Here is a 22,182-nt window from a genome sequence, read left to right on the forward strand (position 1 = left end):
TATTAAAAAGAAGCGAGGCTGAAATTGTACAGCTAAGAACTGGTGAAACACAGTGAGGTCGGCGTGTGCGCTGCCATCGGCTGGTTTTGACGAAGTCCCGCGAGAGCTGTGAGGGGCGCCCGGGAACGCTCTGTGCCACTTTTGCAAATTCTTGTGATCCAAAATATTTCAAAATAAACTGTTGTGGACAAAGTGTAGGCAGATGCTGACGGCAAACTGGGGCAGTAGGGATGGAGAGAGAAGATGGACTGAATTGCTAGCGGGGAAAGGGTCACACATGGTGCCGTGGGCTGGTCTGCAATCGACGTGGGCAGACGCTGGGGTCGTGAGGACGGGACGCAGCAGCTGGACTGCTGCTCTGAGGGCAGCAGGGTGGCAGGGAAGGGGAGGTGAGGCACGTGGGGGATGGTACCAAGCCGTTGCCCACGGCTTGTTCTGGGGCCTCATCTCCTCTTCAGCTAAAGCAGGAGCTCCTCTGGGGCCAACGGCCTGAGCATATTTGTCGCTCCCCAAAGTGGGGCGTGAAGGCCCATCGAACTACCAGAGGGGTCTGCCTGAGATGAGGCCAGGAGCTTGATGCCGGCCCAGGTCCCGGCTTTCCCGAAGAGAAGAGGGAGAGGAGGGAAGGGACAGCTACTCACCGCGGTGCACCCTGGGGCATCTGATCCTTGACCCGCAGATTTTTGGCCAGAATCTCCACCCTGGGGCCCTGGGAAGAAAGAACCCGGAGGCGGTGACCTGCCTTTGCAAGGAGTTCAGGGTACTTGAAGGGGCACAGGGGTGCGGTGGGGTGAGGAAATGGGGTACTGGGAGGCCCCAAAAGCGGAAATCCCAGGCCCCCTCCACATGGGAAGAAGGGCCACCTCTGGGACTGATGACCACCCAGCCCCCAGAGGGCCTCTCATCCAGCCCCAGCTGAGGTGCATCATGCCCTCAGCCCAGGACACCCTGCAGCCTGGGGGCGCCTGGCGGGCAGAGCCACCTCACCTGCTTCCGCATGATGTCCGTGGCCTGCATGATACACTTGGGCAGCAGCCCGTGGCTTCGAGCCAGGATGGCTGCCTGCTCTAGGGAGACACTCAGGGTGCTCCTGCAGGCGAGGGGTGAGAAGGAAGGCAGGTTAGATGGAGGTGATTTCCTGTCCCACCATGGCCCCTGAGACCCCACACACCTGGGAACCCGCCATCCCCCTGACCACCACTGCCTGGCAGGCCCTCACCCTCATGGCCTGCTGTCCCAGGATGAACTCCTGCCTTGTAAACCTCCACAGAAAATGCCCTCATGAAACATAATCCTGCTGCTGACTTCCAAGGCCTCTATCTCCCAGGTGTCGCTCTTCTCCAGACCCCCCCAGCTACTCCTTCCCTCTCCTTATGCTTCCTCCCAGCTGCTCATCCTTTCCCTTGGCTGCCAACCTTCCCGCACCATGTTTGACGGCTTCCCTCTCTGCACCCCGCTAGCATATCAGCATCGCACGGCAGGCATCTCTGCCACTTTTTCTCTGTGGCACGCCCAGGGCCCAGCTCAGAGCTCACCTCTGCATGCCCGTGCCGCACATGGCAATCTGGCAAGCCCCCAGGCGGTAGCAGAGCTCGGAGGAGATGGGGATGAGGCCAGCGCCCAAGCTGCCAGCAGCACCAGGCTTGGGGTGGACGGAGGACTTCATGAGGCGGCAGAGCTCATCCAGGGCATTGATGGGGCGGATCAGCTGTGAGGCGCATGTGCACACACCCGGACGGTCAGAGCGGGCCACCGCCCAGCCTTCCACCCCGCCGTCTCCCTCCAGGTCCAGCTCGCCGGGCGTTAGAACCCAATTAACCTCCATAACCTGCACTCAAGGACCGTCTGTGGCTCCCCACTGCCCCAAGGCTGACATTCAGTGTTCGCGATACCCTTTCAGGCCTAACCTTCCAATCTCATTCTCTTCACCTGCCCAGGTGTGCCCCCGTCTCGGCCTCAGTAAAGTGGCACGAAACGGTGGTTTACAATTCCTCCTGTCACCTTAATATTCTCCCAGCCAAACTCAAACCCCCAAAGGGCTGTGCTGATCAGTTCTCTTAGAGGCCCCAGCCTCACGGTCCCGAGGCCAGTACCCCAAAACCATTGTCAAATGTGAGGCCTGCTGGAGCCTGGGAAGTGGGTGAGAGGCCTGGAGCATGCGCCCTCAAAAGGCCAACTGTGACACATGGGGATGTGGGCCCTGGGCAGCCAGGTCTTCCCATGTCTCAAGAAAAGCCAGAAGCCTCCATTTCCTGGGAAATGTTTTGATTTTTAAATGTTGGCAATAAATTCGAAACAAGTAAACAAAAATAATGCTGCATGGCCACTTCTGGCTCCAGTCTCAGAGAAATGCTGCAGTAAACCAGGATCTTGGGGAGACACCGGGGAGTGGGTGCCATGCGAATAAGTCATGGAAGGAATTCCACAGTGGTGGGGAGAAGCTGGGATTCCTACGGTGGGGAAGGGGCTGCCCCAGAGGCTTCCTGGAGGAGGCGCTGCTCTGCCAGGATTCTGGCTGGGGTGCCACCCTGGCCCTGTCCGCTGAGCTGTGACCCAAGGGCCCCCCACCCTGCCCAGGCTCCACAGCGGGAAGGGGAAGGGGAACCACCTGGTCTATCTTCACCACCGTGGTGCTGGCATCCGTGGGCAGGTTAGACCGTTCCAGGTAAAACGCCCTGAGAGAGAGATAGGGGTGAGGGAAGGCCACCATGCCCGCTGTCCTTGCAGCCCCGACCCCACTGCGGCCACAGCCCCTCTGCCCTCCAACAGCTCTCAGAAGGAAAATGCTCAGGGCACCTCGCACAGCTCTCCGCTGTCATAGCCACCTGTTCGTTCCTCTGGCGCCCCAGGGAGAAGCAAGAGGGGGCCTCCCACGCACCCCTCACTCCTCAAATGCCACCTCTCCCTAACTGCCCCTGAAATCGGTACCCGACACTCTCACTCTCTATCCCCCTGTCCTGCCAAATCTGTCCTCTGAACACCTGTCCACTGACAGGTTACATTGCTCTTAGTTCACTGGTTAATGTTCAGTCTCCCTCTAGGACAGGGCTCAGTCAACTTTTTCTGTAAAGGCCCAATCGGTCACTGTTGTAGGCTGTGTGGACCAATCTCTACTGAGATGCCACTCAGCTCAGCCACTGCAGCAAAAAGCAGCCACAGATGATGACCACATGCATGAACATGGCTGTGTGCTCATAAAACTTTACTGACAAAATGAAGAGTGGGCCAGACAACTGTTGCTCTAGAATCAGTGCTCCATGAAGAAGTGGCTTTGTTTGGTCACTGCTGACTCCCAAGCAAGCACCCAGAACAGGGTGTGGCCCACAGAAGGTCTCGATTAACATGTGCTGAATGAAGAAAGACGAATCAATGATCGCAGAGGCGATATTTTAAATATTCAACAAAGGGCTCGGAACGGATTGATGGTGTCGATCAAACCCAAGAGATGCCAGTGTTAATAATATAGCGGGATGTTTTCCCTGAACAACAACAACAAAAAAAAAATGAAAGTATCATCCTCCCATTTCCAAATGGTAAAGCCAGGCCCCAAGATGGTGCGGCCTTTAGCACACACCCCAAAAGCCCAGTCTCCCAATCCTCAGCCTGCGTTTCTCACAGAGGGAGGTGAGGAGCAGGGCCGGGCGAGGGCGGCGGGAGCAGGAGCTGCTTCCCTGGGCCTGAGACTCTTCCTCCGGGCGGATGCGGCCCCTGCGCCCTCTGCTTCTCTCAGGGGGTCTCCTCTGAGCAGGGCCAAGGCCCTGGGGTCACACCCCTTACTCACAGACACAAGAACCCCAGGGCCGCTGTCCCCACTCCCGCCCCCATGCAGAAGGAAGCAGGCAGCTCTTCTCAGTTGAAATGCCCCCCTCTGAAGGCCAACAGGCCCAGTTCCAGGCTCGGCCCAGCCACGGTCTAGCTGCACGATGCTGGGCAAACCGGGCACACACTCTGGGCCTCAGTCTCCTCGTCTGTAAAGTGGGTTAGAGTGGCTGTGACTGCTGAGACAATCTGCTGAGCTTGTGTGTACAGAGGACCCGGCACACAGCAGGTGCAGGAAAGGAAAAGGCATTTTGTCCCCTCCCACGCTGGGGACCCGTCTGGTGTCTACTATGCTCATATCCACTCCCCAGAGCTGTGTCCGGACTCCCATCCCCAGCATGTAGCATGGACAGACACCTGAGTTTGCGGTAATACTGCTGAACCTTCTCCAGGGACTGGGCGTTGATCTCCTGCTGCAAGTCTTCCGCAGCCTGGCCGCCCGGGGGAGGCGGCCCCTCGGCGTTCTCCAGAGCTGTGGAGGGAAAAGAGGGAGGCTGGTGGCTGGGACCCGTTGTGCTGGGCGGCCGTGGCCGGCCCCCTGGGCCCAGGCTGGCGCCCGCAGCTCACATTTTGTGAAGAGCACGGTGTGCAGCCTCAGGCTGGCCCCACTCTCCAGGCGCGATGGCAGCTTCGAGAAGTGGTAGCCGTCGAGGTAGAAGATGACCTTCAGCGCCTGCCGGCTGCCCTCGATGTGGTAGAAGACGTTGGTGTCTGTGGGGGGGACACAGTGGGGCCAGGTGACGCTGAGGCTGGCGGGAGCCCTGGCCCACCGTTGTTGGGGCAGCGTCAGACCTTCCTTCAGCTCTCCGCTGCGGGTCCGGGCCCTCCCTGTTCTCCCCACCCCAGACAGTGGCTCAGACCCCTTTGTCCCGAGGCTCAAGGTGTTACTGGGACTTGCAGGTCCGCACAGCCCAGAGCGACACCCGGGGGTCTCCCTATTCTCTCCACCTCAGAGGGACAGCCCGAGAAGCCCCTGCCGGCCACCTTCGGGTGGCATCCTGGAACATCCCTGCCTGTGTATCTGTGGTATTAAAATTTCATGGGGATATTTTTTAACAAGTGAAAAAATATGTACAGCGGAAACTTAACGGATTTCATGAACCAATGTCACCATTAAAAAATAATTGATTGATTAGACTCCTTATGGAGGTGGGAATTTTTAAAAATTGAGAAACACTGATCCAGAGCAGTGGTTCTCAAGCTAGCATGCTTCGAAGTCACCGGGAGGGCTGGCTAATAGATTTCCGGGCTCGGCAGATCTGGGGTGGGGCCTGAGAACTTGCTTTTCTGACAAGCTCCCGGGTGCGGCTGGTCCAGGGACCACACTAGGAGCACCGCAGCTCCAGAGCCCAGCCCAGTGGCTCTCAGTCCAGGCTGTTCATCAAAGTCACCCGGAGGGCTGTTGAAAATCCCAATGCCCAGGATCCGCCCCATCGGCGGACTGTGAATCGCCGGGACGAGGCCTGAGACTGGGGCATCAGTATCTTTAAAAAGCTCCCTAGATGATTCCAGTGCAACCAGGACTGAGACCCACTGGGCTAGACAGTGAGCTCTCAGAGGGCAGGAACCATAGCTGTATTTCTCTCCACTGAGGCCCCAAAACCTAAAACTGCACCTGACACACATTACGAGCTCACAATCATGGATGGATGGATGGATGTGCAGGCAGGTGGGGGGCAGGCAGATGGATGGAAGGAGGGATGGTGAATGGGTGAGTCGGTGGGTGGGGTATATGGGTGGATGGTGAATGGGTGGGTAGATGGATAGATGAGTAAAGAAATGAGTGGATACATGGATGGACACGTGGAAGAATGGGTGGGGAGGAAGAAAAAAGAAACTTAATTACAGTATAAGCTCTTAGAAAATCATAATAAGTCTTTATCCCAAAGAAGGATATCAATAAGAATTTTAGTAATAATTAGGTACCGGCTATTGTTATGAGAGATAACAACTATTAGAGATGTCTGAGTTTATACAAAAAGAAACTCCTCTTTTTCCACGGGTCTTCAAGGTTCAGCTTTGAGACTCATGTTGGGAGCATGAGCTTTGAAGGGGTTGGGTTTCAGGTCAAACTTGGGCCACTGGCCTGGTGGCAGGGGAAGAGCAGGGTGACCCCAGAGAAGTCCCTTTCACCCCCGGACCCTCGCTGTCATGGTGGGGTGGGAGGAATCACTCACTGGCCACATAGTTCTCGTCCAGCTGCTTAAAAGAGAAGGTGACATTGTCCAGTTCCGACAGGGTCACCCAGATGTCCTCCAGCATGATCCGTTCCTCCTTCTGCAGGAGGAAGACAGGGTGAAGACGTCTCAGATGCACCCCCACCCTGGGGTGTCACTTCAAGGTGCTGTGACTCAACCCTAGTCGACATGCCAGGCTGAGGGGCCTACCAGGCTGAGGGTCTGCACTGGGCTCTCCAGGGATAGACGTGAAATCACGTTTGCTTGTCCCACACCTCGGAATCCATCTCTGCTCCAATGTGCTGAATGGCCCTCACACCCAGACCACGTCCACAATGCAACGTGACCACCTCAAACCTCACGAGCCCAAATGAAAATCCTCATTTTCCTCCTCAACGCCCCCTCCAGTAGGCCCCAACTCAGCAAAGCACACCAGTATCTGCCCAGCTGCCCAAGCCCCAAACCCCAAAGGACTTCTCGACTTCTCTCTCCCTTCACCCCATACACGGCCCACCACCAAGTTCTGATGGGTCGACCTCCAAAAACATACCCCAGACCCATCCACCTCCTTCCACCGTCCTCACCACCCCCAATACAAGACGCCATCATCTCTCTGGGACCACACCAGCCTCTTCACAGGGGTCCCTCTGCTACCAGGGACAAAGAGGAGATGCAGAGAGCAGGACGGCCTGGGGGGACCGAGTCAGACCCCAGGGGACCCCTGTTACTAGTTATCTTTGAGAACCTAACTCAAGTTACATTACTCACCTGCTCAGTGCCCCTGAACCCTCCCTCTGCTCCCAGAATAAAGTCCCAGGCCCTGCAGATGGGGCCCCGGTGACCTCGTCCCCACACCCCCTGGCCTGCTCCACTGGCCTCCATTCGGGACCTGTGCACATGCTGTCCTTCGGACCATTTACCTAGCTGGCTGTCTTGGTACTCGGGTCTCAGCTGAAATGTCACCTCTCTGTCACCTCAGAGAGACCATCTCTGACATTTAAGTCCAAAGAAATTCCATCACCTTCTAAGCCTTCTGCATTAACTCCCCTTCTGCTCATCTCTCCTCCTTCTTCCTTCCTTTCTTCTTCCCAATCTGCTTCCCCCAACTAGAAAGTGAGCTTCAGACCCCCAGCACCCAGAGCCTGGCACAGCATGGTGACTGGTGAACGGATGCACTGGACCTCAGGGTCCTCATCTGAGAAGGAGAAGGTGAGGCTGGGCCTTCCCAGCTGCCTTTCTAGGCCCAGGGTGGCGTTTTCTGGGAACCAGGTACAAGGAGGTCTCCCACCGGGCAGCGCCTGTGTGCAAGACAGGCCAGCAGAGGGCGTGCCAAGGCCACACTTTCCCAACAGTCAGCAGCTGTGGCTTTCAGCCCCGCCTGGGAAAACGTCTACGAGGCGGGGAGCCCCGGCCTGGGAACACGGGGTGCAGAAGCAAACAGTAGGGAGCAAGTGCTGCTGCAGACTGCATTTCTGGGGGATGTCGGATTCGGGTACCAGCACCTTTAAATGATGAGCTGTTGGCTCTGCCTCCCTGGGGACAGGAGAAGGATCACCCGATTCTATGAGAGTGTGAGAGTGTGAACTATGAGAGTGTGGAGGGGCAGGGAGATCAGGGATGAAGAGGGGATGCAGAGACAGCAGAGCAGCCAAGGGTCACCAGGCCCAGAGTCAGACACGCAGAGTTCAAACGTGGCCGTCTGGGTGTCGACGCTCTCATCCTTAAAGTGCGGGCATGAAGGACCTGCCTTGGGGCTACTGAGAGGACCGAATGAGATGTCACCTGGGTCATCACAAAAGCCTCCTCGCTGGCCTGGCTTCTGCCCTTGCCCTCATCACCTTCTCCACCAGAGCACGGGTGATTCTTTAAATGTCAAAGTCAGATCTCGTCCCTCCCCTGCTCAAAACCCTCCCACACCCAGCATCCTCTAACACCCTGCATGACCTCGCACACTCTGAACCCAGTTAATTCTCAAGACTCCCTTCCCTCGCCCAGGCTTCCTCTGCTTCAGTCACACCAGGCGCCTCGTTGTTTCTCAAACACTGCAAGCAAGCTCCTGCCTCAGGGCCTTTGCACCAGCTGTTCCCTCTGCCTGGACGGCTCCTTCTCAATATCCTCATGGCTCACTCCCTCCCCTCCTTCAGTTCCTAGGTCAGAGGTCACCTTCTTAATGAGGCCTTCATTGGACACCTTACTGAAACTTCCAACTGCTGCCGACCTATACCTTCTTATCTCCTCCCTGCTTAATTTTTCTCCTTAGACCTTATCACTGCATACAAGGGGTTCTCGAGTGTGACACTATCTATGTTTAAAGCCAGATAAGTCTCTGGGGGCAGGGACGTCTGTGCGTTATAGGACGTTTAGCGGCATCCCTGGCCTCTACACTAGATGCTAGTACTGCCTCCTGTCCTCTCAGTTCACACAACCTAAAATGTCTCCGGACGTTACCAAGTGTCCCCTGGAGGGTCCAACTGCGCCGGTTAAGGACCACTGGTCTACACCACTTATTTTACTTATTTATGTTTGTCTCCCCCAACTGGGATTTCAGAGGCCTGAGAACAACATCTGTTTTGTTCAGTGCTGGATCCCCAGTGCCTGTAACAGTGGCATAGAGCAGGCACGCGATACATAGCTGCTGCATGAACAAGGTGAGTGAGAGCCCAAGTGAGGAAGCAAGAGCTCTCCTGCCCAGGCTTCCAGGGGCCCCTGCTCCCCCTTACCCTCACTCACCACAGTGGCCGGCGAGAGCAGGGACTGGCAGTGCAGGAGGACGCCAGTGGCCGCCACCTGCTCCAGCCACTTGCGGCTGGCGTCCCGGCCGCTCTCCTCGTACTCGCCATTGTTGTTGTAGCGGTAACTGAGGGCTGCCAGGAGTTGCTCGGAGAAGGTGCACACGGCGGCCACCAGGGCCTGGCAGAAGATTGCATCCCTCCGCAGCTGCAGCTCGGTATCTGGAGGGCAGGGAGGGGCCTCGCTGGGCTGGTGCTCCCGTGCCATGAGCAGGCCCCAGCCCCAAAGCCCTGGCCCAGAACCCACCCCCTTCACCACAGGACCACCTGCCTGGGGCCAGAAGGCCAAAAATCGATCCCAGCCACCAAAAGCCGACTTCACGCAAATCAAGTCTCCAAAAGCGAGCCAATTTGCTGAAAAACTTGACTCTCTCGATGACCCATCTGCCTCGTGATTTTCCTCAGGCTTTCCCAAAACCCTTACTCTCAGCTGCTGCTTCTCCATTTGTTAGGGAATTGTTCGGCCTTGACTGATTGAATGCCGATAACACCAAGCATTTCTGCCGAGCTCCATGTTTTAAAAAAGGCAGTTTGCCACTGTCTCTATTTCTGAGAAGCACACCTTCTTCCTGCCCTCGCCCCCTTCCTTGCCCCTGCTCTTAACACGGTTTGCAGAGCTGACCAATTTCCAGCAATCGGTCGGTCATTCGGGGTCCCAATCTTCTGGAAGGGATTATTTTGATGACTGGCTCTGGCCAATTGGTTTTCAGTGACTAATTTTGACCTAGATCCTATTTTAGTTGCCCCTTGGCTGATAATTTCGAGAAAGAAGGGAGGGACAGGGAACACCCCCCAGCTTCTCTGAGCCCACCATCAGCCCCTTCCTCCTCCCCATTGTCTGCCGGGTAGGAAGCCCCAGTCAGGGCTGAGGACTCGACCGACAAAGAGCCTGCCTAGTCATCAATCCTCTATCCCGTGTCCTCATCAAGATCAGCCCAGGCCTGGAAGGTGGCAAGACACAAAGCTCCTGGCTCCAGGACCCTGCGACTTGTCCCCTGGACACAAGAGGAAGCGAGCGAGGTCTAGGGAGTTCTTGGAGGTGTTACTTCCTCCTGTGCAGGTCCTGATGACCACGGGAAAGTCAACCTCAGCCGGCAGAAGAGGCCCTCCCTGGGCTGCGTTCATGAGCATCCCCTGGCAGGACAGCCTCTCCTGAGTACACCTGGGTGTGTGCCAACCACAGACGGTTGCTACTTGCAAGCCCTCACCTGTGCATTTCAGCAAGGCCAGGAGCAGCTGGTTCTTCCCATCTGGAAGAAGAGGGGTGGAGAAAGGAGAATAGGAAGAGAGGAGTTGGCAGGAGCTTCGAGCAGAGCTGGGCCCTCCCACAGCCCAAGCTCTGAACCCTCTGTAGTGAAGCTCTGGGTACATATGGTTGCACTAAAGAAATTCTGATTGGATATTGGGTAAATTCCAGAAATTCCCTGAATTTCAGGAGAAGGGAACCCCAACTGTTAACTGCACCCCAACTATTTGCACGTACCTGCCAAACAGAGACTAAAACCAGCCCCTCCAACTCCTGGGCCAGAGCCCCCAGCCCATTCCTTGCACACGTGTGGACGCACTTTTACATGCGTGTGCCCACATACAGGTCGAGCACTGACAATCTGGCTCCAGGGTCCGTGTTCTTAACCAATTAGTTTTGGAAAACGAGGCAGCTCAGGGCCAACACAGACTCCTAACTTAGAGGCTGCTTGCTGTTCCTGGGGGAATGGCTCCGAGGCCTTGCACGTCCTGTTGTCCTAGTCAAATGTCTCCCTGGTCTGGAGTCCTTCTAACCCAGGAGTCCCAGACGCAAATGCTGCCAAGGGCCAGGCAGGTAACGTAAGATGCGTGAGGCGGACACCAGGACGCGGGGAGTGGTGGGGACTGCGATGAACCGGACGGCACCACTCTTCCATCCAAGACGGAAGCTGCCACTCATCTCCAGCCGAGTGTGACTCTGGGACCGTGCAGGCGTGTGAGTGCCAGATCTCCTGGCTGCTCAGAGTAGCCAGAAATCTAGATTTTTACGTCAGATCTTGGATTAAACATTGGCGGCCGATTCATATGTTTATGCTATGGCATCAAAATCTATCTGTGGACCTAACTCTGATCAGGAGGCCCCCAGCCTGTGACCTTGATAATAAACAAAAGGAATTGAATTAAAGCCACAATTTCGGAAACTAAGAAGGAACAAGTTCAGCCTTCTCAGCCTCCTGACTCTGCAAGGATGCCCCAGGCACCACAAATCTGCAGTTCCTTGATCACATGTGTCTAGTCCCAAGGCCCGACCCAGGGCTGGATACTCAGCTGAGAAAGGGGCCCGAGCCCTTGTCATCCTCCCTCTGGACAGGGCGAGACATGCGGCATTCCTGAACCTTTCACGTTCCACATTAAGAACCGAAGGCCACAAACTCCCCCCCGTTACAGCCTTCTCTGCCCGACTGACCTTCCACGTATCTCTGAATGTTGTCCACCAGGGTCTTGATGGAGTTGGGGAGGTTCCAGGGGTCCTCCTGAATGCTGATCTGGATCAAGCTCCGGCCACGCATTGTACACTCTTCTTTCTGTTTGAACTCTGGGGCAGGAAAGGGACGGAGGCAGCTTGAGAGAAAGGCAGCACAGAGGCTTGCATGCCATCACCAGAGCCCAAAGCTCGGAATCCTCGATCGAGGATCCTGGCAGGACTGTTGGGTATCGTCTGGTCCGTGGAGGGCAAATATATGGTAAGTGTGCTACTGATTTACGGCACCACACCCATAGCAGACATCACTCATCGATCTCAGCTCTCCTCCTTGCTAGTCTGAGGCGGACTCAGCACAGCTGAAACCATGCGAGGGCAGACATCACAAATCAATCACTGCATTCTTTTCTCCTAAGCCTGGATGTAATCACACAGAAGGATTCTCAGATACTCCCTCCTTGCGGCCACACCGTTCCGAGCTGGCATGTTGACTTCTAACCTTTTCCCTATACAGAGAAGAGAGCCCAGGCACAAAGTGGAACGGTGTCTTGCCTAAAGTCACACATAGCTGGGTACTGACGGAGCTGGAACTTGAACCTGACCCCCAGCAGCACCATTCGAAGGCCAGGCAGACACAAGCCCTTGTTCCTTTGGGCTCATCCCTGCTCCAAAGTCCCAGGTTTCTGAGATATTTACGGTTTTGGTTCCTCTAGATTTGATGTTTCTGCCTTCTGAGGCCCATCCCTGGGAGAAAAGGCCTTGAGACAGCAGCGGGGGCCACTGCTCACCACTTCCCACCCTGACTCAGGAGTAACTGCCTGTTTCTTTTCCTGTCTCCTACGTCCAACTGGGAGTTCCTTGAGGTCAGGGGCAGTGTCACACTCATCTGAAGGTCCCCGATGGCCAGCACAAGGCCTGGTACAGGCTCTTTCCTAGGAATTATTTACTGGGTCGATGGATGAATGAGCAGGTGGACCGATGTGAATGGGCAGGTGGGTGGGTGGTGGGTGGTGGGTGGATGGGTAGGTGGGAAGAAAGGTAGGTGGAAGAACACACGTCAATTCTTTCTCTCAAATCATTTCAGGAAAGTCTCGATTTGGTGCTGGTAAATCCTAACACTTTAACTCACCAACACCTCTCGTGAATAAAGAACGAAGCGCTCTGGGCAGGCAGGGAGCAGGACCTGACTACAGCACAGTGACATTCTGTGGCTGTTTCCATGGGGTTTATCATGGTCATCACTATCTTATGGCATGTTATACTGATTTTCCATCTAAAGAAAGTTTAGTAAGTTCCTTTCAAAATTAAATTTTTAAAAGGGAGATACTTTTTCAAAAACGTTATGTCAAGAATAACACAAGCAGCAAATGAATATGGTTTTAAAAAATGTAAAGATATAAGTAGATTCTGTGAATATGGCTAAAAATGATGAAGGGGGGATGTGGGTGTCTGAGGTTTGCAAACTGTATTCCAGTCCTTCCCTCTCCTGTTACAAATGGGCAGACGGGGGCCCAGAGAGCCTCAGGGACCAGCCCAGGGTCCGCAAACTTTTTCTGTAAAGAGCCAAATAGGAACTGTTTTAGGCTTGCCGGGACATACAGCATACAGTGACCAGGTGTCCTGCCCCTGATCCAGCACACATTCCCCATCCCAGGCTGGCTCCTTGTTGGGTGAGGGATGTCACCCCTAGCCCTGCCAAGGGACTCTGACGTGCTCACCTTGCAAGCTGTGGTCCATGGGGAAATGCCTGGTCTCTTCGAAAGCTCTGCTCATGACCGGCCCCTTGAGGAGTGTGTGGATGGAGTCCACCTGAGCGGCAGAAAGCTCTAGGTTAGTGGGGCCCCCGTGGCCTTCCAGGTTGTGGGGACCCATGACCCAGAGCCCTCTGCCCTGGCTCCTGGCTTATGGGTTCTTACCAGAGGTGATGGGAGGAACCCAAGGTCAGGCCAGGGGCAGGAACAAAGGTCCTACCTGGTTAAAGAGATGTTCCAGGCACCCGTGCAGTTTGTCCTGCTTGTCTGATGGGATCCGCATGTCACAGGGCAGCTCATCTCCTGGCAGAAGGAAGAAGCCATAGCCATCAACTAACTATTCCTGCCCCACCTCACACCTTCCCAACCTTTTCTCCAAGAAATCAATGTGGCTACAGAGCACCAAAACCCACAGTGGATCTGGAGTCTCATAGACCCAGATTCTGGCTTTGTGACACTGGGCCAATCTCTTGACCTCTCTGAGATGCAGTTTCTTTACCTGCAAAGTGAGCCAAATGAACTAAAGCCCTACACAATTATAAGTCTTTGTTATTATTTCCATTCTGCCGGGGAGGAGGCTGAGAGCCAGAGAGAAGGACCTGGACCCAAGTCTCCTGATCCATCCCCCAGGGGCTTCAGTTAAACCAGCTGCCACACGTCAGATCCTCCCTAAAAACCTCCCCGGGGATAGTTTTTACAGCAGAATATCTTATGTGATGAAATATTTATCTAAAGTTCAGCGATATCTTAAATTTTACTTGAGCTTCTGTTAAATTGCAGTCTAATTAAAATTAAAATTTCATGCACAGACTACCTCAGGAAGGACACACAAGACAGTAGTGGCAGTGGGCGCTTGGGAACTGGGAGGCTGGGATACGGGGGTGGGAGGGGGTCTGTCACCCTCCGTATCTCATGCCTTTTGAATTATGAACCACGTGGACGGCTGACCTATTCACAAAATGAAAAATTTAAAGGCTGAAATCAATGAAACTAAAAAAAAAAAGTCAGTCTTTCAGAGTATAATCTAATTTATAGGATATTATTTTTATCTGTCTCTCCATCCAGCCATCCACCCACATGTCCATCTGTGCAAAATTATGTGTTCACCAATGATCTCCAAATGTAACTGATGGTCATTTCTCAGGGAGAGGATGAAGTTCTGACTTATTTTCATGTACTTCTTTTAAACTTTTCTGTGTCATTTGAATTTTGGGTCTGAACACGTGTAATTTTTATGGAAACTACCAATTCACCCTATTTTAGTGATTTCAGAGCACTCAGCACAATCTGTAATTGCATCGTGCACGTTTTTATCTGTTCCCGTCCACGCTGTTTCACGGAGAACGTCAGCTCCACAAGGGCCAGATCTTTATTTCAGACACTGCCTTTGGTTCCAGCACAAAAAAGGTGCTCAGTAAAAGATGCTGAGTGAGCGAATAAAAGGAAAGATACTACCATACTATGCAAGATGATACAAAATAATATAACAAAGTATAAAAAAAAACAAAAATGAACAAAACGAACTCTTGCGAGGGAGATCCCCTGCCCCCTCGAGCAGAGCCGCCGCACTCACCAGACCCCATCTCGTCACTGCCCAGGTAGGAGCTGTTACTTCTCATGCTGGTGCAGGACAGGACGGAGTCCCGATTACTGTTACACTCACTGCAAAGGGGCAGAGAGGGAGAAAGGAGTCACCCCCTAGCTCACACCCTCTGGCCCTGACAGCCGGAACCCACTTCCCGGAGTACAGACAAAACCCTGACTCCTTGGGTGGACAACCGGCCCAGAAAGGACGCACTGCAGGACGACAGCCAGTGGCAGGGACCGGGAAGATTGTCCTGGCTGGTTTTCTCTGTCTGACAGTGGATAAACATTCCTAGGCCCCAGCACAGAAACGCAGAAACAGGAAGAGGACAGTGAATTGCTTTCATTTGGGTGTAAACTCCTGTCACTCCCTTCATGGGACAGCCTTGTTACTTGACACCCCCGTACATGCCACATTTGACCACACGGCTCTGTGTTCTGTCTCTCCAGCCTGGCTGAAACTGTCATGTAGACAGGGACTGTGTTTGCTTAGCTGGTGTCCCAGGAACTCAGAAGGTACAGGAGTCAAAAGCTACAATCGTGAAATTCTTTCCTTCACTTTTTTGACAGTTAAAGAAAAAATTGGAGGACCCCAAAATGTACAAATGGACATCTAGAGAGATGGAGAAGTCTTAGATTATGGACACAAGGCTCTGAGAACAGACACCGCCCAGTTACGCCGAACATCTCGTCGCACGGACACCAAGCTGGAAATGTGGACCAGTCAGACCCCTTAATGACGGGAGGACTGGGGTGAAGGCTTTTCTCTCTTCTACCAGTTCTGTATCTTGCCCACAAACAACTGAAACGCCCAAGATTCTCACAAAACGATCATATGCTGCATAACCACAGTGCTTGTTGATTTGTGGTAAGAAATTCCATGTACCCACTATAAGGTGTATTACAGAAAACTGAGTTTTTAGTCCATTTAACTCACTAATTAGGACTTCGCTGATCTTGTTATAATTAGCTGAACCAATAGAAAAACAGTTCAGATCCACTCAGAGTTAGGAGGCATGAAACAATTGTCTTCCTCCTTGGAACAAGTAAAAACAATGTTGCTGAAACCGTGTCTTGCGTTGTTTTAAGACACCACAGAGCGTGACTTTTTCTTTGACCACATTCCGTCAGCATGTGCAGAGTGGAACTGGAGTGGAACAGATGGGCGGCGTCTACAAGGGGACAGACCCTGAGTCATTAGCCTTGGGGTAGGAGAGCCGAGGGGGAGAGCTGGGGTGTGCTTTGGGGCCTTAGATAACCCCCGGAACCACATGGTCTAGCGACAGCCCCTAGCCACTGCTTCCTGGGAAATTTCCCACTAATTCTGACTCTTCCACAGGTCAGTGGCCTCCACTGTCCCACCAGCCATCCATGTCAAACCCCACATGACGCCCGGGGCTAACCCACCTGTAGGAGTCGCGGTAGCTCATGGTGTCATGACCCGAGTCTTCCTGATCCTCCTCAGACACCTTGAAGCACACTTTCTTGATGCCCCCATGGTCAGTCCTGTCCATCTCGCTCTCTTCACTGACCAGTGGGGAGGACGAGGCCTCCTCAGATAAGGGTGGATCGCAGGACCCACCCGAGGTGGGCTCCGTGATGGTGGACAGCAGCCTGTGGGAGCAAAGACTGAACTTACAGGCACAGGCTTGTGGCTTCGATGGCCTCCATGGAGGCCCCTGGCAGGGCCCTGACCTCAAGCTTCACTTTTGACCCTAAGCAGAAGGAACCATCAAATGCTTTATGTCCCTTCCCTGAAAATACCACCAGCAACAATGCAGGTACACATACACTGTCCCTTCTGTAGGGGGCATGAGATACAGAGGTTCTTTATTTTATGGACAAGCTACACAAGGTTCGAGGGGCATAGAACACGGCCAGGAAACTGTCTGTAAAGGCTCAGAGAGCACATCTTTTCAGCTTTGTAAGCCATATGCTCTCAGTTACAACTACTCAACTTTGCCACACTCCTGTAAAAGTGCCACAGACAGTATATAAAGGAACGGATATGGCCGTGTTCCAATAAAACTTTATTTAAAAAGAAAAGACAGCGGGCTGAATTTTGCCCCATACGCGAGTTTGTCAAACCATGGCACAGAGAATAATGGTCAAGCACACAGGTGTTTAAGACAAACCCTAGATTCTAAACCCAATGCTCCCATTTCCTAATTTAGAGACGTACGACAAATTATTTAACCTCTCTAAGACTGTTTTCTCATCTGTAAAATGGAGTGATACAGTATCTATGTCTTAGGCTACTATAAAGAGTAAGGGAGTTAAAATACGTAAAGTGCTTAGAAGAGTATCTGATGCCTTGTAAGTGATCAAAACACCTTGGTTAATATAATCCTACTACATCTCAGTGAGGTCAGTATTATGATCAGCACCATTGTACAGATGAAAAAAATTGAGGCTCAGAGAAGTTTAAATGACTTGCCGAGAGAGAGAGAGTTTTAATCATGAACAATTTCCATCATACACAAAAGCAGAAAGAACAGTGTGAAGAACCCTAGGTACCCAGTAGGTAGCTTCAACAATGGCAACCCAGGGTCCACCTTTGTTTTCTCAATCTTTCCTGTTGCTTCTTACTTTTCTGGAGTATTTAAAAACATATCTAAGAAATCTTAAATTTATCCTGTAACCACTTCCCTATGTGTCTCTAGCACATAAGGACTTTCTCTTAAAGCAACAGTTCTCAAATGGGGGGTGATTTTGCCTCCCACCTACTCCACCAAGGAAAGAAGTAGCAATTTAGCATGTTTCCTGAGGGGGAATATTTACCAGCTGCCACAGGCATTTTTAGTTGTCACCACCGAAGCGGGGTGAGGGTAGGGGACTCCCGGCAACCAGTGAGTGTAGACAACAGAGATGCTGGTAAATATCCCACAGTGCACAGGACGGCCACCCCGCCTCCCAACGACAAAGAATCATCCAGCCCAACGTCCACAGTGTCAAGGCTGAGAAACACTGTTTGAACCTTAATCAGACTGCTATTACGATACCTGGCAAATTTAATAATTCTTAATACGGTCTAGTACCCAGTCCATGTTCAAATGTCCCTGATGGTCTCGAAAGTGTCTTGTCACACATGGTGTGTGAGACACAGAACCCTGACCAGGTCCAGACGCTGCGCTTGCTTGCTATGCCTCTCCTCTAACACATCTTCCTCCTCCCTGCACCTGCTCCCCACCCACCGCCATCATTTATTTTTTAAAGAAACCAGGTCATTTGTCATCTAGAATCGCCCGCCCTCTGGATTTGGCCAACTGTGTCCCCAAGGTGCCATGTCACCATCCTCTATCCTCCACATCCTACAGCCAAGTAGTGAGACCCAAAGCTTTGATTAGAGAATGGTTCAACTTCTGCTGGCGAGAACACTTTGTAGGTGGTGCTGTGTGTCCCTGCTGCATTACACCGAAAAAGACATCATCATGTCCAGCAGCTCTCTTTCCGCAATGTTAAAATTATAAAGTTCCCCCAAACCTTTCACCTAATAGTTTTCGCCTCTACTGATGATTACTGCCAATGTCCGTCATTTCACTGAGTAAAATGGTTCTCAATCAGGGGTGATTTTGCCAAACGCCGACCCCTACCACCACCACCACGGGGGCATTTGGCAATGTCCGAAGATATTTTTGATTGTCACTACTGGGGAACAGGGATGCAACTGGCATCTAGTGAGACTAGGGGGTACCACTCAACAGCCTGTGGAATACCGGACAGCCTCCGTTACAAAGAATCCTGACTCTGACACTTCCCTCCCATTCCCTCGGGGAGCTGGGGCTCACCTGTTGATCTGAGTGACATACTGCTTCATCTCCTTCAGGGCCACGTCCAGTTTGGTAAAGAGCTGCTGGTAGGCATCCTGGATCTCACGATCCTCTTGCTTGAGGAGGAAGCTCAGTCCCCGGTCCTCCAGTCCCAAAGCCCCATTGGCTGACCCAAAGCTGCTGTCATGGAGACCCTGGCATTGGAGGTCCCCATCCATAGCAGGCAGGCACTTCCAGGATGGGGCAGCCATGGTGGTGATGGAGTGCTGGGTGTAGGACATAGGGTTCAGGTGGCCTACATGGAAAGAGGGAGAGCTCACTTGGAAATAGTGCCCAGACTCCCACAACCCCCATTTCTAGGATCCCAATGAATGAGAAATTTTTAAGTATTCTTTTTAACCCACTAGATTACTTCAAGAAGAAAGTTTCAGTTTAGTGCTAATATGCTTTTAACTACTGTGCTCCTCTTCCTGCCTGGAATGCAGACATGATGACTGGTACTCTAGCAGCTATTCTACACCACGAGGTATCCTTCAAGACGAAAGCCACATCTAGAGATGATGGTACAGAAAGACAGAAGGAGCCCAGATCCCTGATGACATGGAGCTGCCTTTCCAGCTCTAGACCACTGGCCTCCAGACATGTTTCAGTATAAGTATCTGTTGTGAAATTCAAACACAATTTCTAACACACACAGTTACCTTGCTCCGGGTCGAGGCCGATGAGGGAGGGTTTACGACCGAAGCGGATACTGAAGGACCTGCCAACCGAGGGAGTGGTCTTGGGGTAGGACACTTCCATGAGGTTGATGTGGCAGTTGGTGGGGCAGAAGTCCAGGCCGCACAGTGGATGGGGTTCCAGGGGTGCTTGTTTGAAGGGTGGGCTGACCCTGCTCTTCAACTGGGCTGCAAACTGAGAAAGGTCAGGGGCGTGAGGTCATGAGTCAAGGCTCTGGGAATTCTGGCCCACCCCCAGCAACCACTCCATCCTGGCCTAGGCCAGACGTTCCAAATTGGACAAAATACCAATAGCGCCGAATGGAAAAGTGGATTCCCCTGCATTGCCCTTTACTGAATCCAGATTTCAGGGAAAGCCTGGGGAAGTCCAAGGCCTGAGTACCTACCCACACTCGCTTCTCCATTTCGGCTGCACACGTGAGCTGTCCTTGAGGAACCGTCTCTCCCCGACCCACAGTCCAGGAGGCTTATCCCTCCCCACCCCTGCAGTGACTGACTGGTACAGGCTCAAGCAAGGTACTTAAACCAAGCCAATAAAAGCTCTCATCAAACTCCTCTTCTACTGGGGTTGCTAATGTTAGAGCTACTGGGGACCGTTTTGTTACATGAGAAGGGCCTGCCTGAGAGTGAAGTGAACACAGGAAGTCAAGAGAAGGAGAGAGGTCACGTTCTTGTGACGACGGTATCTGTCTGAATGTCTGGATACAACCATGCCTGAAGTTCACCTCTGGACTTTCAGTAATATAAACCGATAATTCTCCTGTTTATTTATGCTAGATCAGGGTGGGTTTTGACGTTTACAACCCAAACACCCCAGGTGGAGACCCTGTAGGGTATATAGGTACCTCCTGGTAGCAGACAATCCTCTGGCTGATGCTCTCCAGCTTGGTGTCGCAGATATTACGAAACTCATAATGGGACATGGTCTTGATGTTGTTGTTCAGCGCCATGAGCCGCCCACAGTTCTGCACGAAGACACCGTCATCGGCAGCAAAGGCCTCGAGGATCTGCAGAAACAGTGATGGCTCCTGAGCATTCGTGATGTGGCAGGGAGGGCCGCAAGCGGTTTCTCTGCAGTGACTCCTTATAATATCCCCGTGAGGTCAGGTCTGTTACTGGCCCATTGTGCTGATGAGTAAGTCAAGGCTAAAGAGTTCAATAACCCTCACAAGTCCCATGGCTACCGAGTGGTGGGGCAGGGACTAGAATTCAGGGCTCCAGGCTAACTCTGAGGAAATGGAAATCAGGCTCCGCTACCCCCCAGGACAGGGCAGTGTCCAGCAAGACCTTGGCTGTGAGGCCGAAGCAGCCGCGGGGCTCCACGATCTTCTCCAGCACGTGACACTTGACACCTGCTGTGCTCACGTACTCGTACACCACGCCGTGTTCCAGGTGCACGTTGTCCACAGTTAGGCTGACCACAGGGCTGTCCTCATGCAGGCTCAGCTGAGGACCCAGGGACAGCAGGGGGAAGGCTGAAAGACAAAAGGACAGGCATCCCTGAAGACGGGGCTCTACCCAACAGCCAGCCAGCCCCCTGACTGAGCACCATGGACAGCTCCCACTAGACAGCTGGGCAACTGAAGCTTGTGCTGCAGCTCTATTCATTTTTGCCACCACACTACTGTTCACCCCTCGTCCTAGATTTTCCCTCTAGAAATCAACCCTTGTGCCCCATTCCCAGTCTTAGTGGCTCAGAAGAGGAGATCGCGCACCCATACCCTCCCCCAGAGGCACAGACTTGATTTCCCCTGTTTACAGTGATTGGTTTAGGGATGACTATGTGACCCCAGCGGGGCCGATGTGAGTCAAGTCAAGTCTACACAGAGAAGACGATATTCTCTTTTTCAACTGGATTCCAAGCTGCAACTGTGGGAAAGAAACACCACGTAACAGGGAAACCAAGAGAGAAGGAGCAGGGCTGAGAACTAGAGATAAAGAGGCTCCTCATGAGTCTACGGGAAGCGCTGGACCGAGCCAGGCCCGAAGCCTGCACGACCCTATTCGGATGCTTTAGTTTCCTGCATCAATGTTTTCACGTAGCCCAGTCTCAGTGCTGACTAACCTGGGCTCAGAGAGGGTGAGTGACATCTCAGAGGCCACAGAGCTATGTAGTGATGTATCTAAGAAACGGAGCAGGCAATGGATGATATACGTTAACTAATACATGCGTGAAGTAAAATAAAACAGGAGAAGGGGACACTGGACAGAAGGGCTTACTTAGGGCACCAAGGGTGGCCTCTCGGAAGAGTTGATATCGGAGCAGAGAACTGAGCCGAGGAGCATGAGGTAATAAGAAGGACTCTGGAGAGAGCCTTCCAGGCAGAGGGAACGGCAAGAGCAAAGGTGCTGGGCAGGAGTCCACTGGGTATTTAAGGACAAGAGGCTGGAACAGATGGAGCAGAAGGGCAAGTGGGAAGGTGATGAGAGGGAAGGGTGGAGAGCCAGGCGGGGATGGAAGACCAGACCCCTGGGACCCACTGGGAGGTTGTGCTCTATTTTTTGAGGAGAAGTAAGGCAGGACCGAGAGAAGAGTGGGCAGGCTACTGCAACAGTCCTGGTGAGAAATGATGGTGGCTTGGAGCAAGCCGTGCGGGAGGTGGTGGGAGGTGGTCAGACTCTGATGCATGAGGAGGACAGAGGTAACAAGGTGTGCTGCTCGCATCGAGGTGGAGGACGAGAGGAGAAAGAGAATAGTCAAGGAGGATGCTGAGGTCCGGAATCCGGAAGGATGGAGATGGGCCGCCGAGGGCAGGAGCAGGTGTCAGGGAAAGGTCAGAAGTTGGATTTGGCCATGAAGTCTGCGATGCCTTGGACATCTGGACGGTGGCAGGTAGAAAGGCAGGTCTGAAGTTTAGGGCTGAGGCTGCACTACAGAGATTAACGTGGGAGCTCGTGGTGGGCAGAATGATGGTCCCCGAAACACGCCCCCATCCTCATCCCCAGACTCTGGAACACAGCAAGGGGAAATTACGGACGGGGAGTCACAGACGGAATTAAGGTTCTAATCAGATGACTTTACAGTCGGATTATCCTGGATGACCCAAGTGAACTCGATATAGTCACAGGGTCTTTAAATGGAGAAGACGGAGGCAGAATTGTTAGAGAG

General features: G+C 53.0%; 1 protein-coding gene across 4 annotated transcripts in view; it reads right to left on the reverse strand.

The window, feature by feature from the left end:
* The window catches only part of PREX1 (phosphatidylinositol-3,4,5-trisphosphate dependent Rac exchange factor 1), a 176,737-nt gene that overhangs the window by 5,760 nt on the left and 148,795 nt on the right, over positions 1–22,182 (reverse strand). For 2 of the 4 annotated variants that reach the window (XM_039864544.1, XM_039864542.1), the window contains exons 22-39: positions 20,361–20,548; positions 19,919–20,080; positions 19,038–19,248; positions 18,355–18,631; positions 15,974–16,180; positions 14,556–14,644; positions 13,203–13,285; positions 12,950–13,040; positions 11,217–11,345; positions 9,994–10,035; positions 8,727–8,947; positions 5,997–6,096; positions 4,387–4,530; positions 4,177–4,291; positions 2,609–2,675; positions 1,536–1,708; positions 988–1,090; positions 642–709 (exon numbers count right to left, since the gene is read on the reverse strand). In XM_039864544.1, the coding sequence (XP_039720478.1) occupies positions 642–709; positions 988–1,090; positions 1,536–1,708; positions 2,609–2,675; positions 4,177–4,291; positions 4,387–4,530; positions 5,997–6,096; positions 8,727–8,947; positions 9,994–10,035; positions 11,217–11,345; positions 12,950–13,040; positions 13,203–13,285; positions 14,556–14,644; positions 15,974–16,180; positions 18,355–18,631; positions 19,038–19,248; positions 19,919–20,080; positions 20,361–20,548 (2,470 nt within the window). The remainder of the gene's footprint in view (positions 1–641; positions 710–987; positions 1,091–1,535; positions 1,709–2,608; positions 2,676–4,176; positions 4,292–4,386; positions 4,531–5,996; positions 6,097–8,726; positions 8,948–9,993; positions 10,036–11,216; positions 11,346–12,949; positions 13,041–13,202; positions 13,286–14,555; positions 14,645–15,973; positions 16,181–18,354; positions 18,632–19,037; positions 19,249–19,918; positions 20,081–20,360; positions 20,549–22,182) is intronic. The other 2 variants (XM_039864543.1, XM_039864541.1) reach the window with 1 other exon arrangement.

Source organism: Pteropus medius, unplaced genomic scaffold, assembly GCF_902729225.1.
Source record: "Pteropus medius unplaced genomic scaffold, Ma_sr-lr_union100, whole genome shotgun sequence".
In the NCBI taxonomy this organism is placed as follows: domain Eukaryota; kingdom Metazoa; phylum Chordata; class Mammalia; order Chiroptera; family Pteropodidae; genus Pteropus; species Pteropus medius.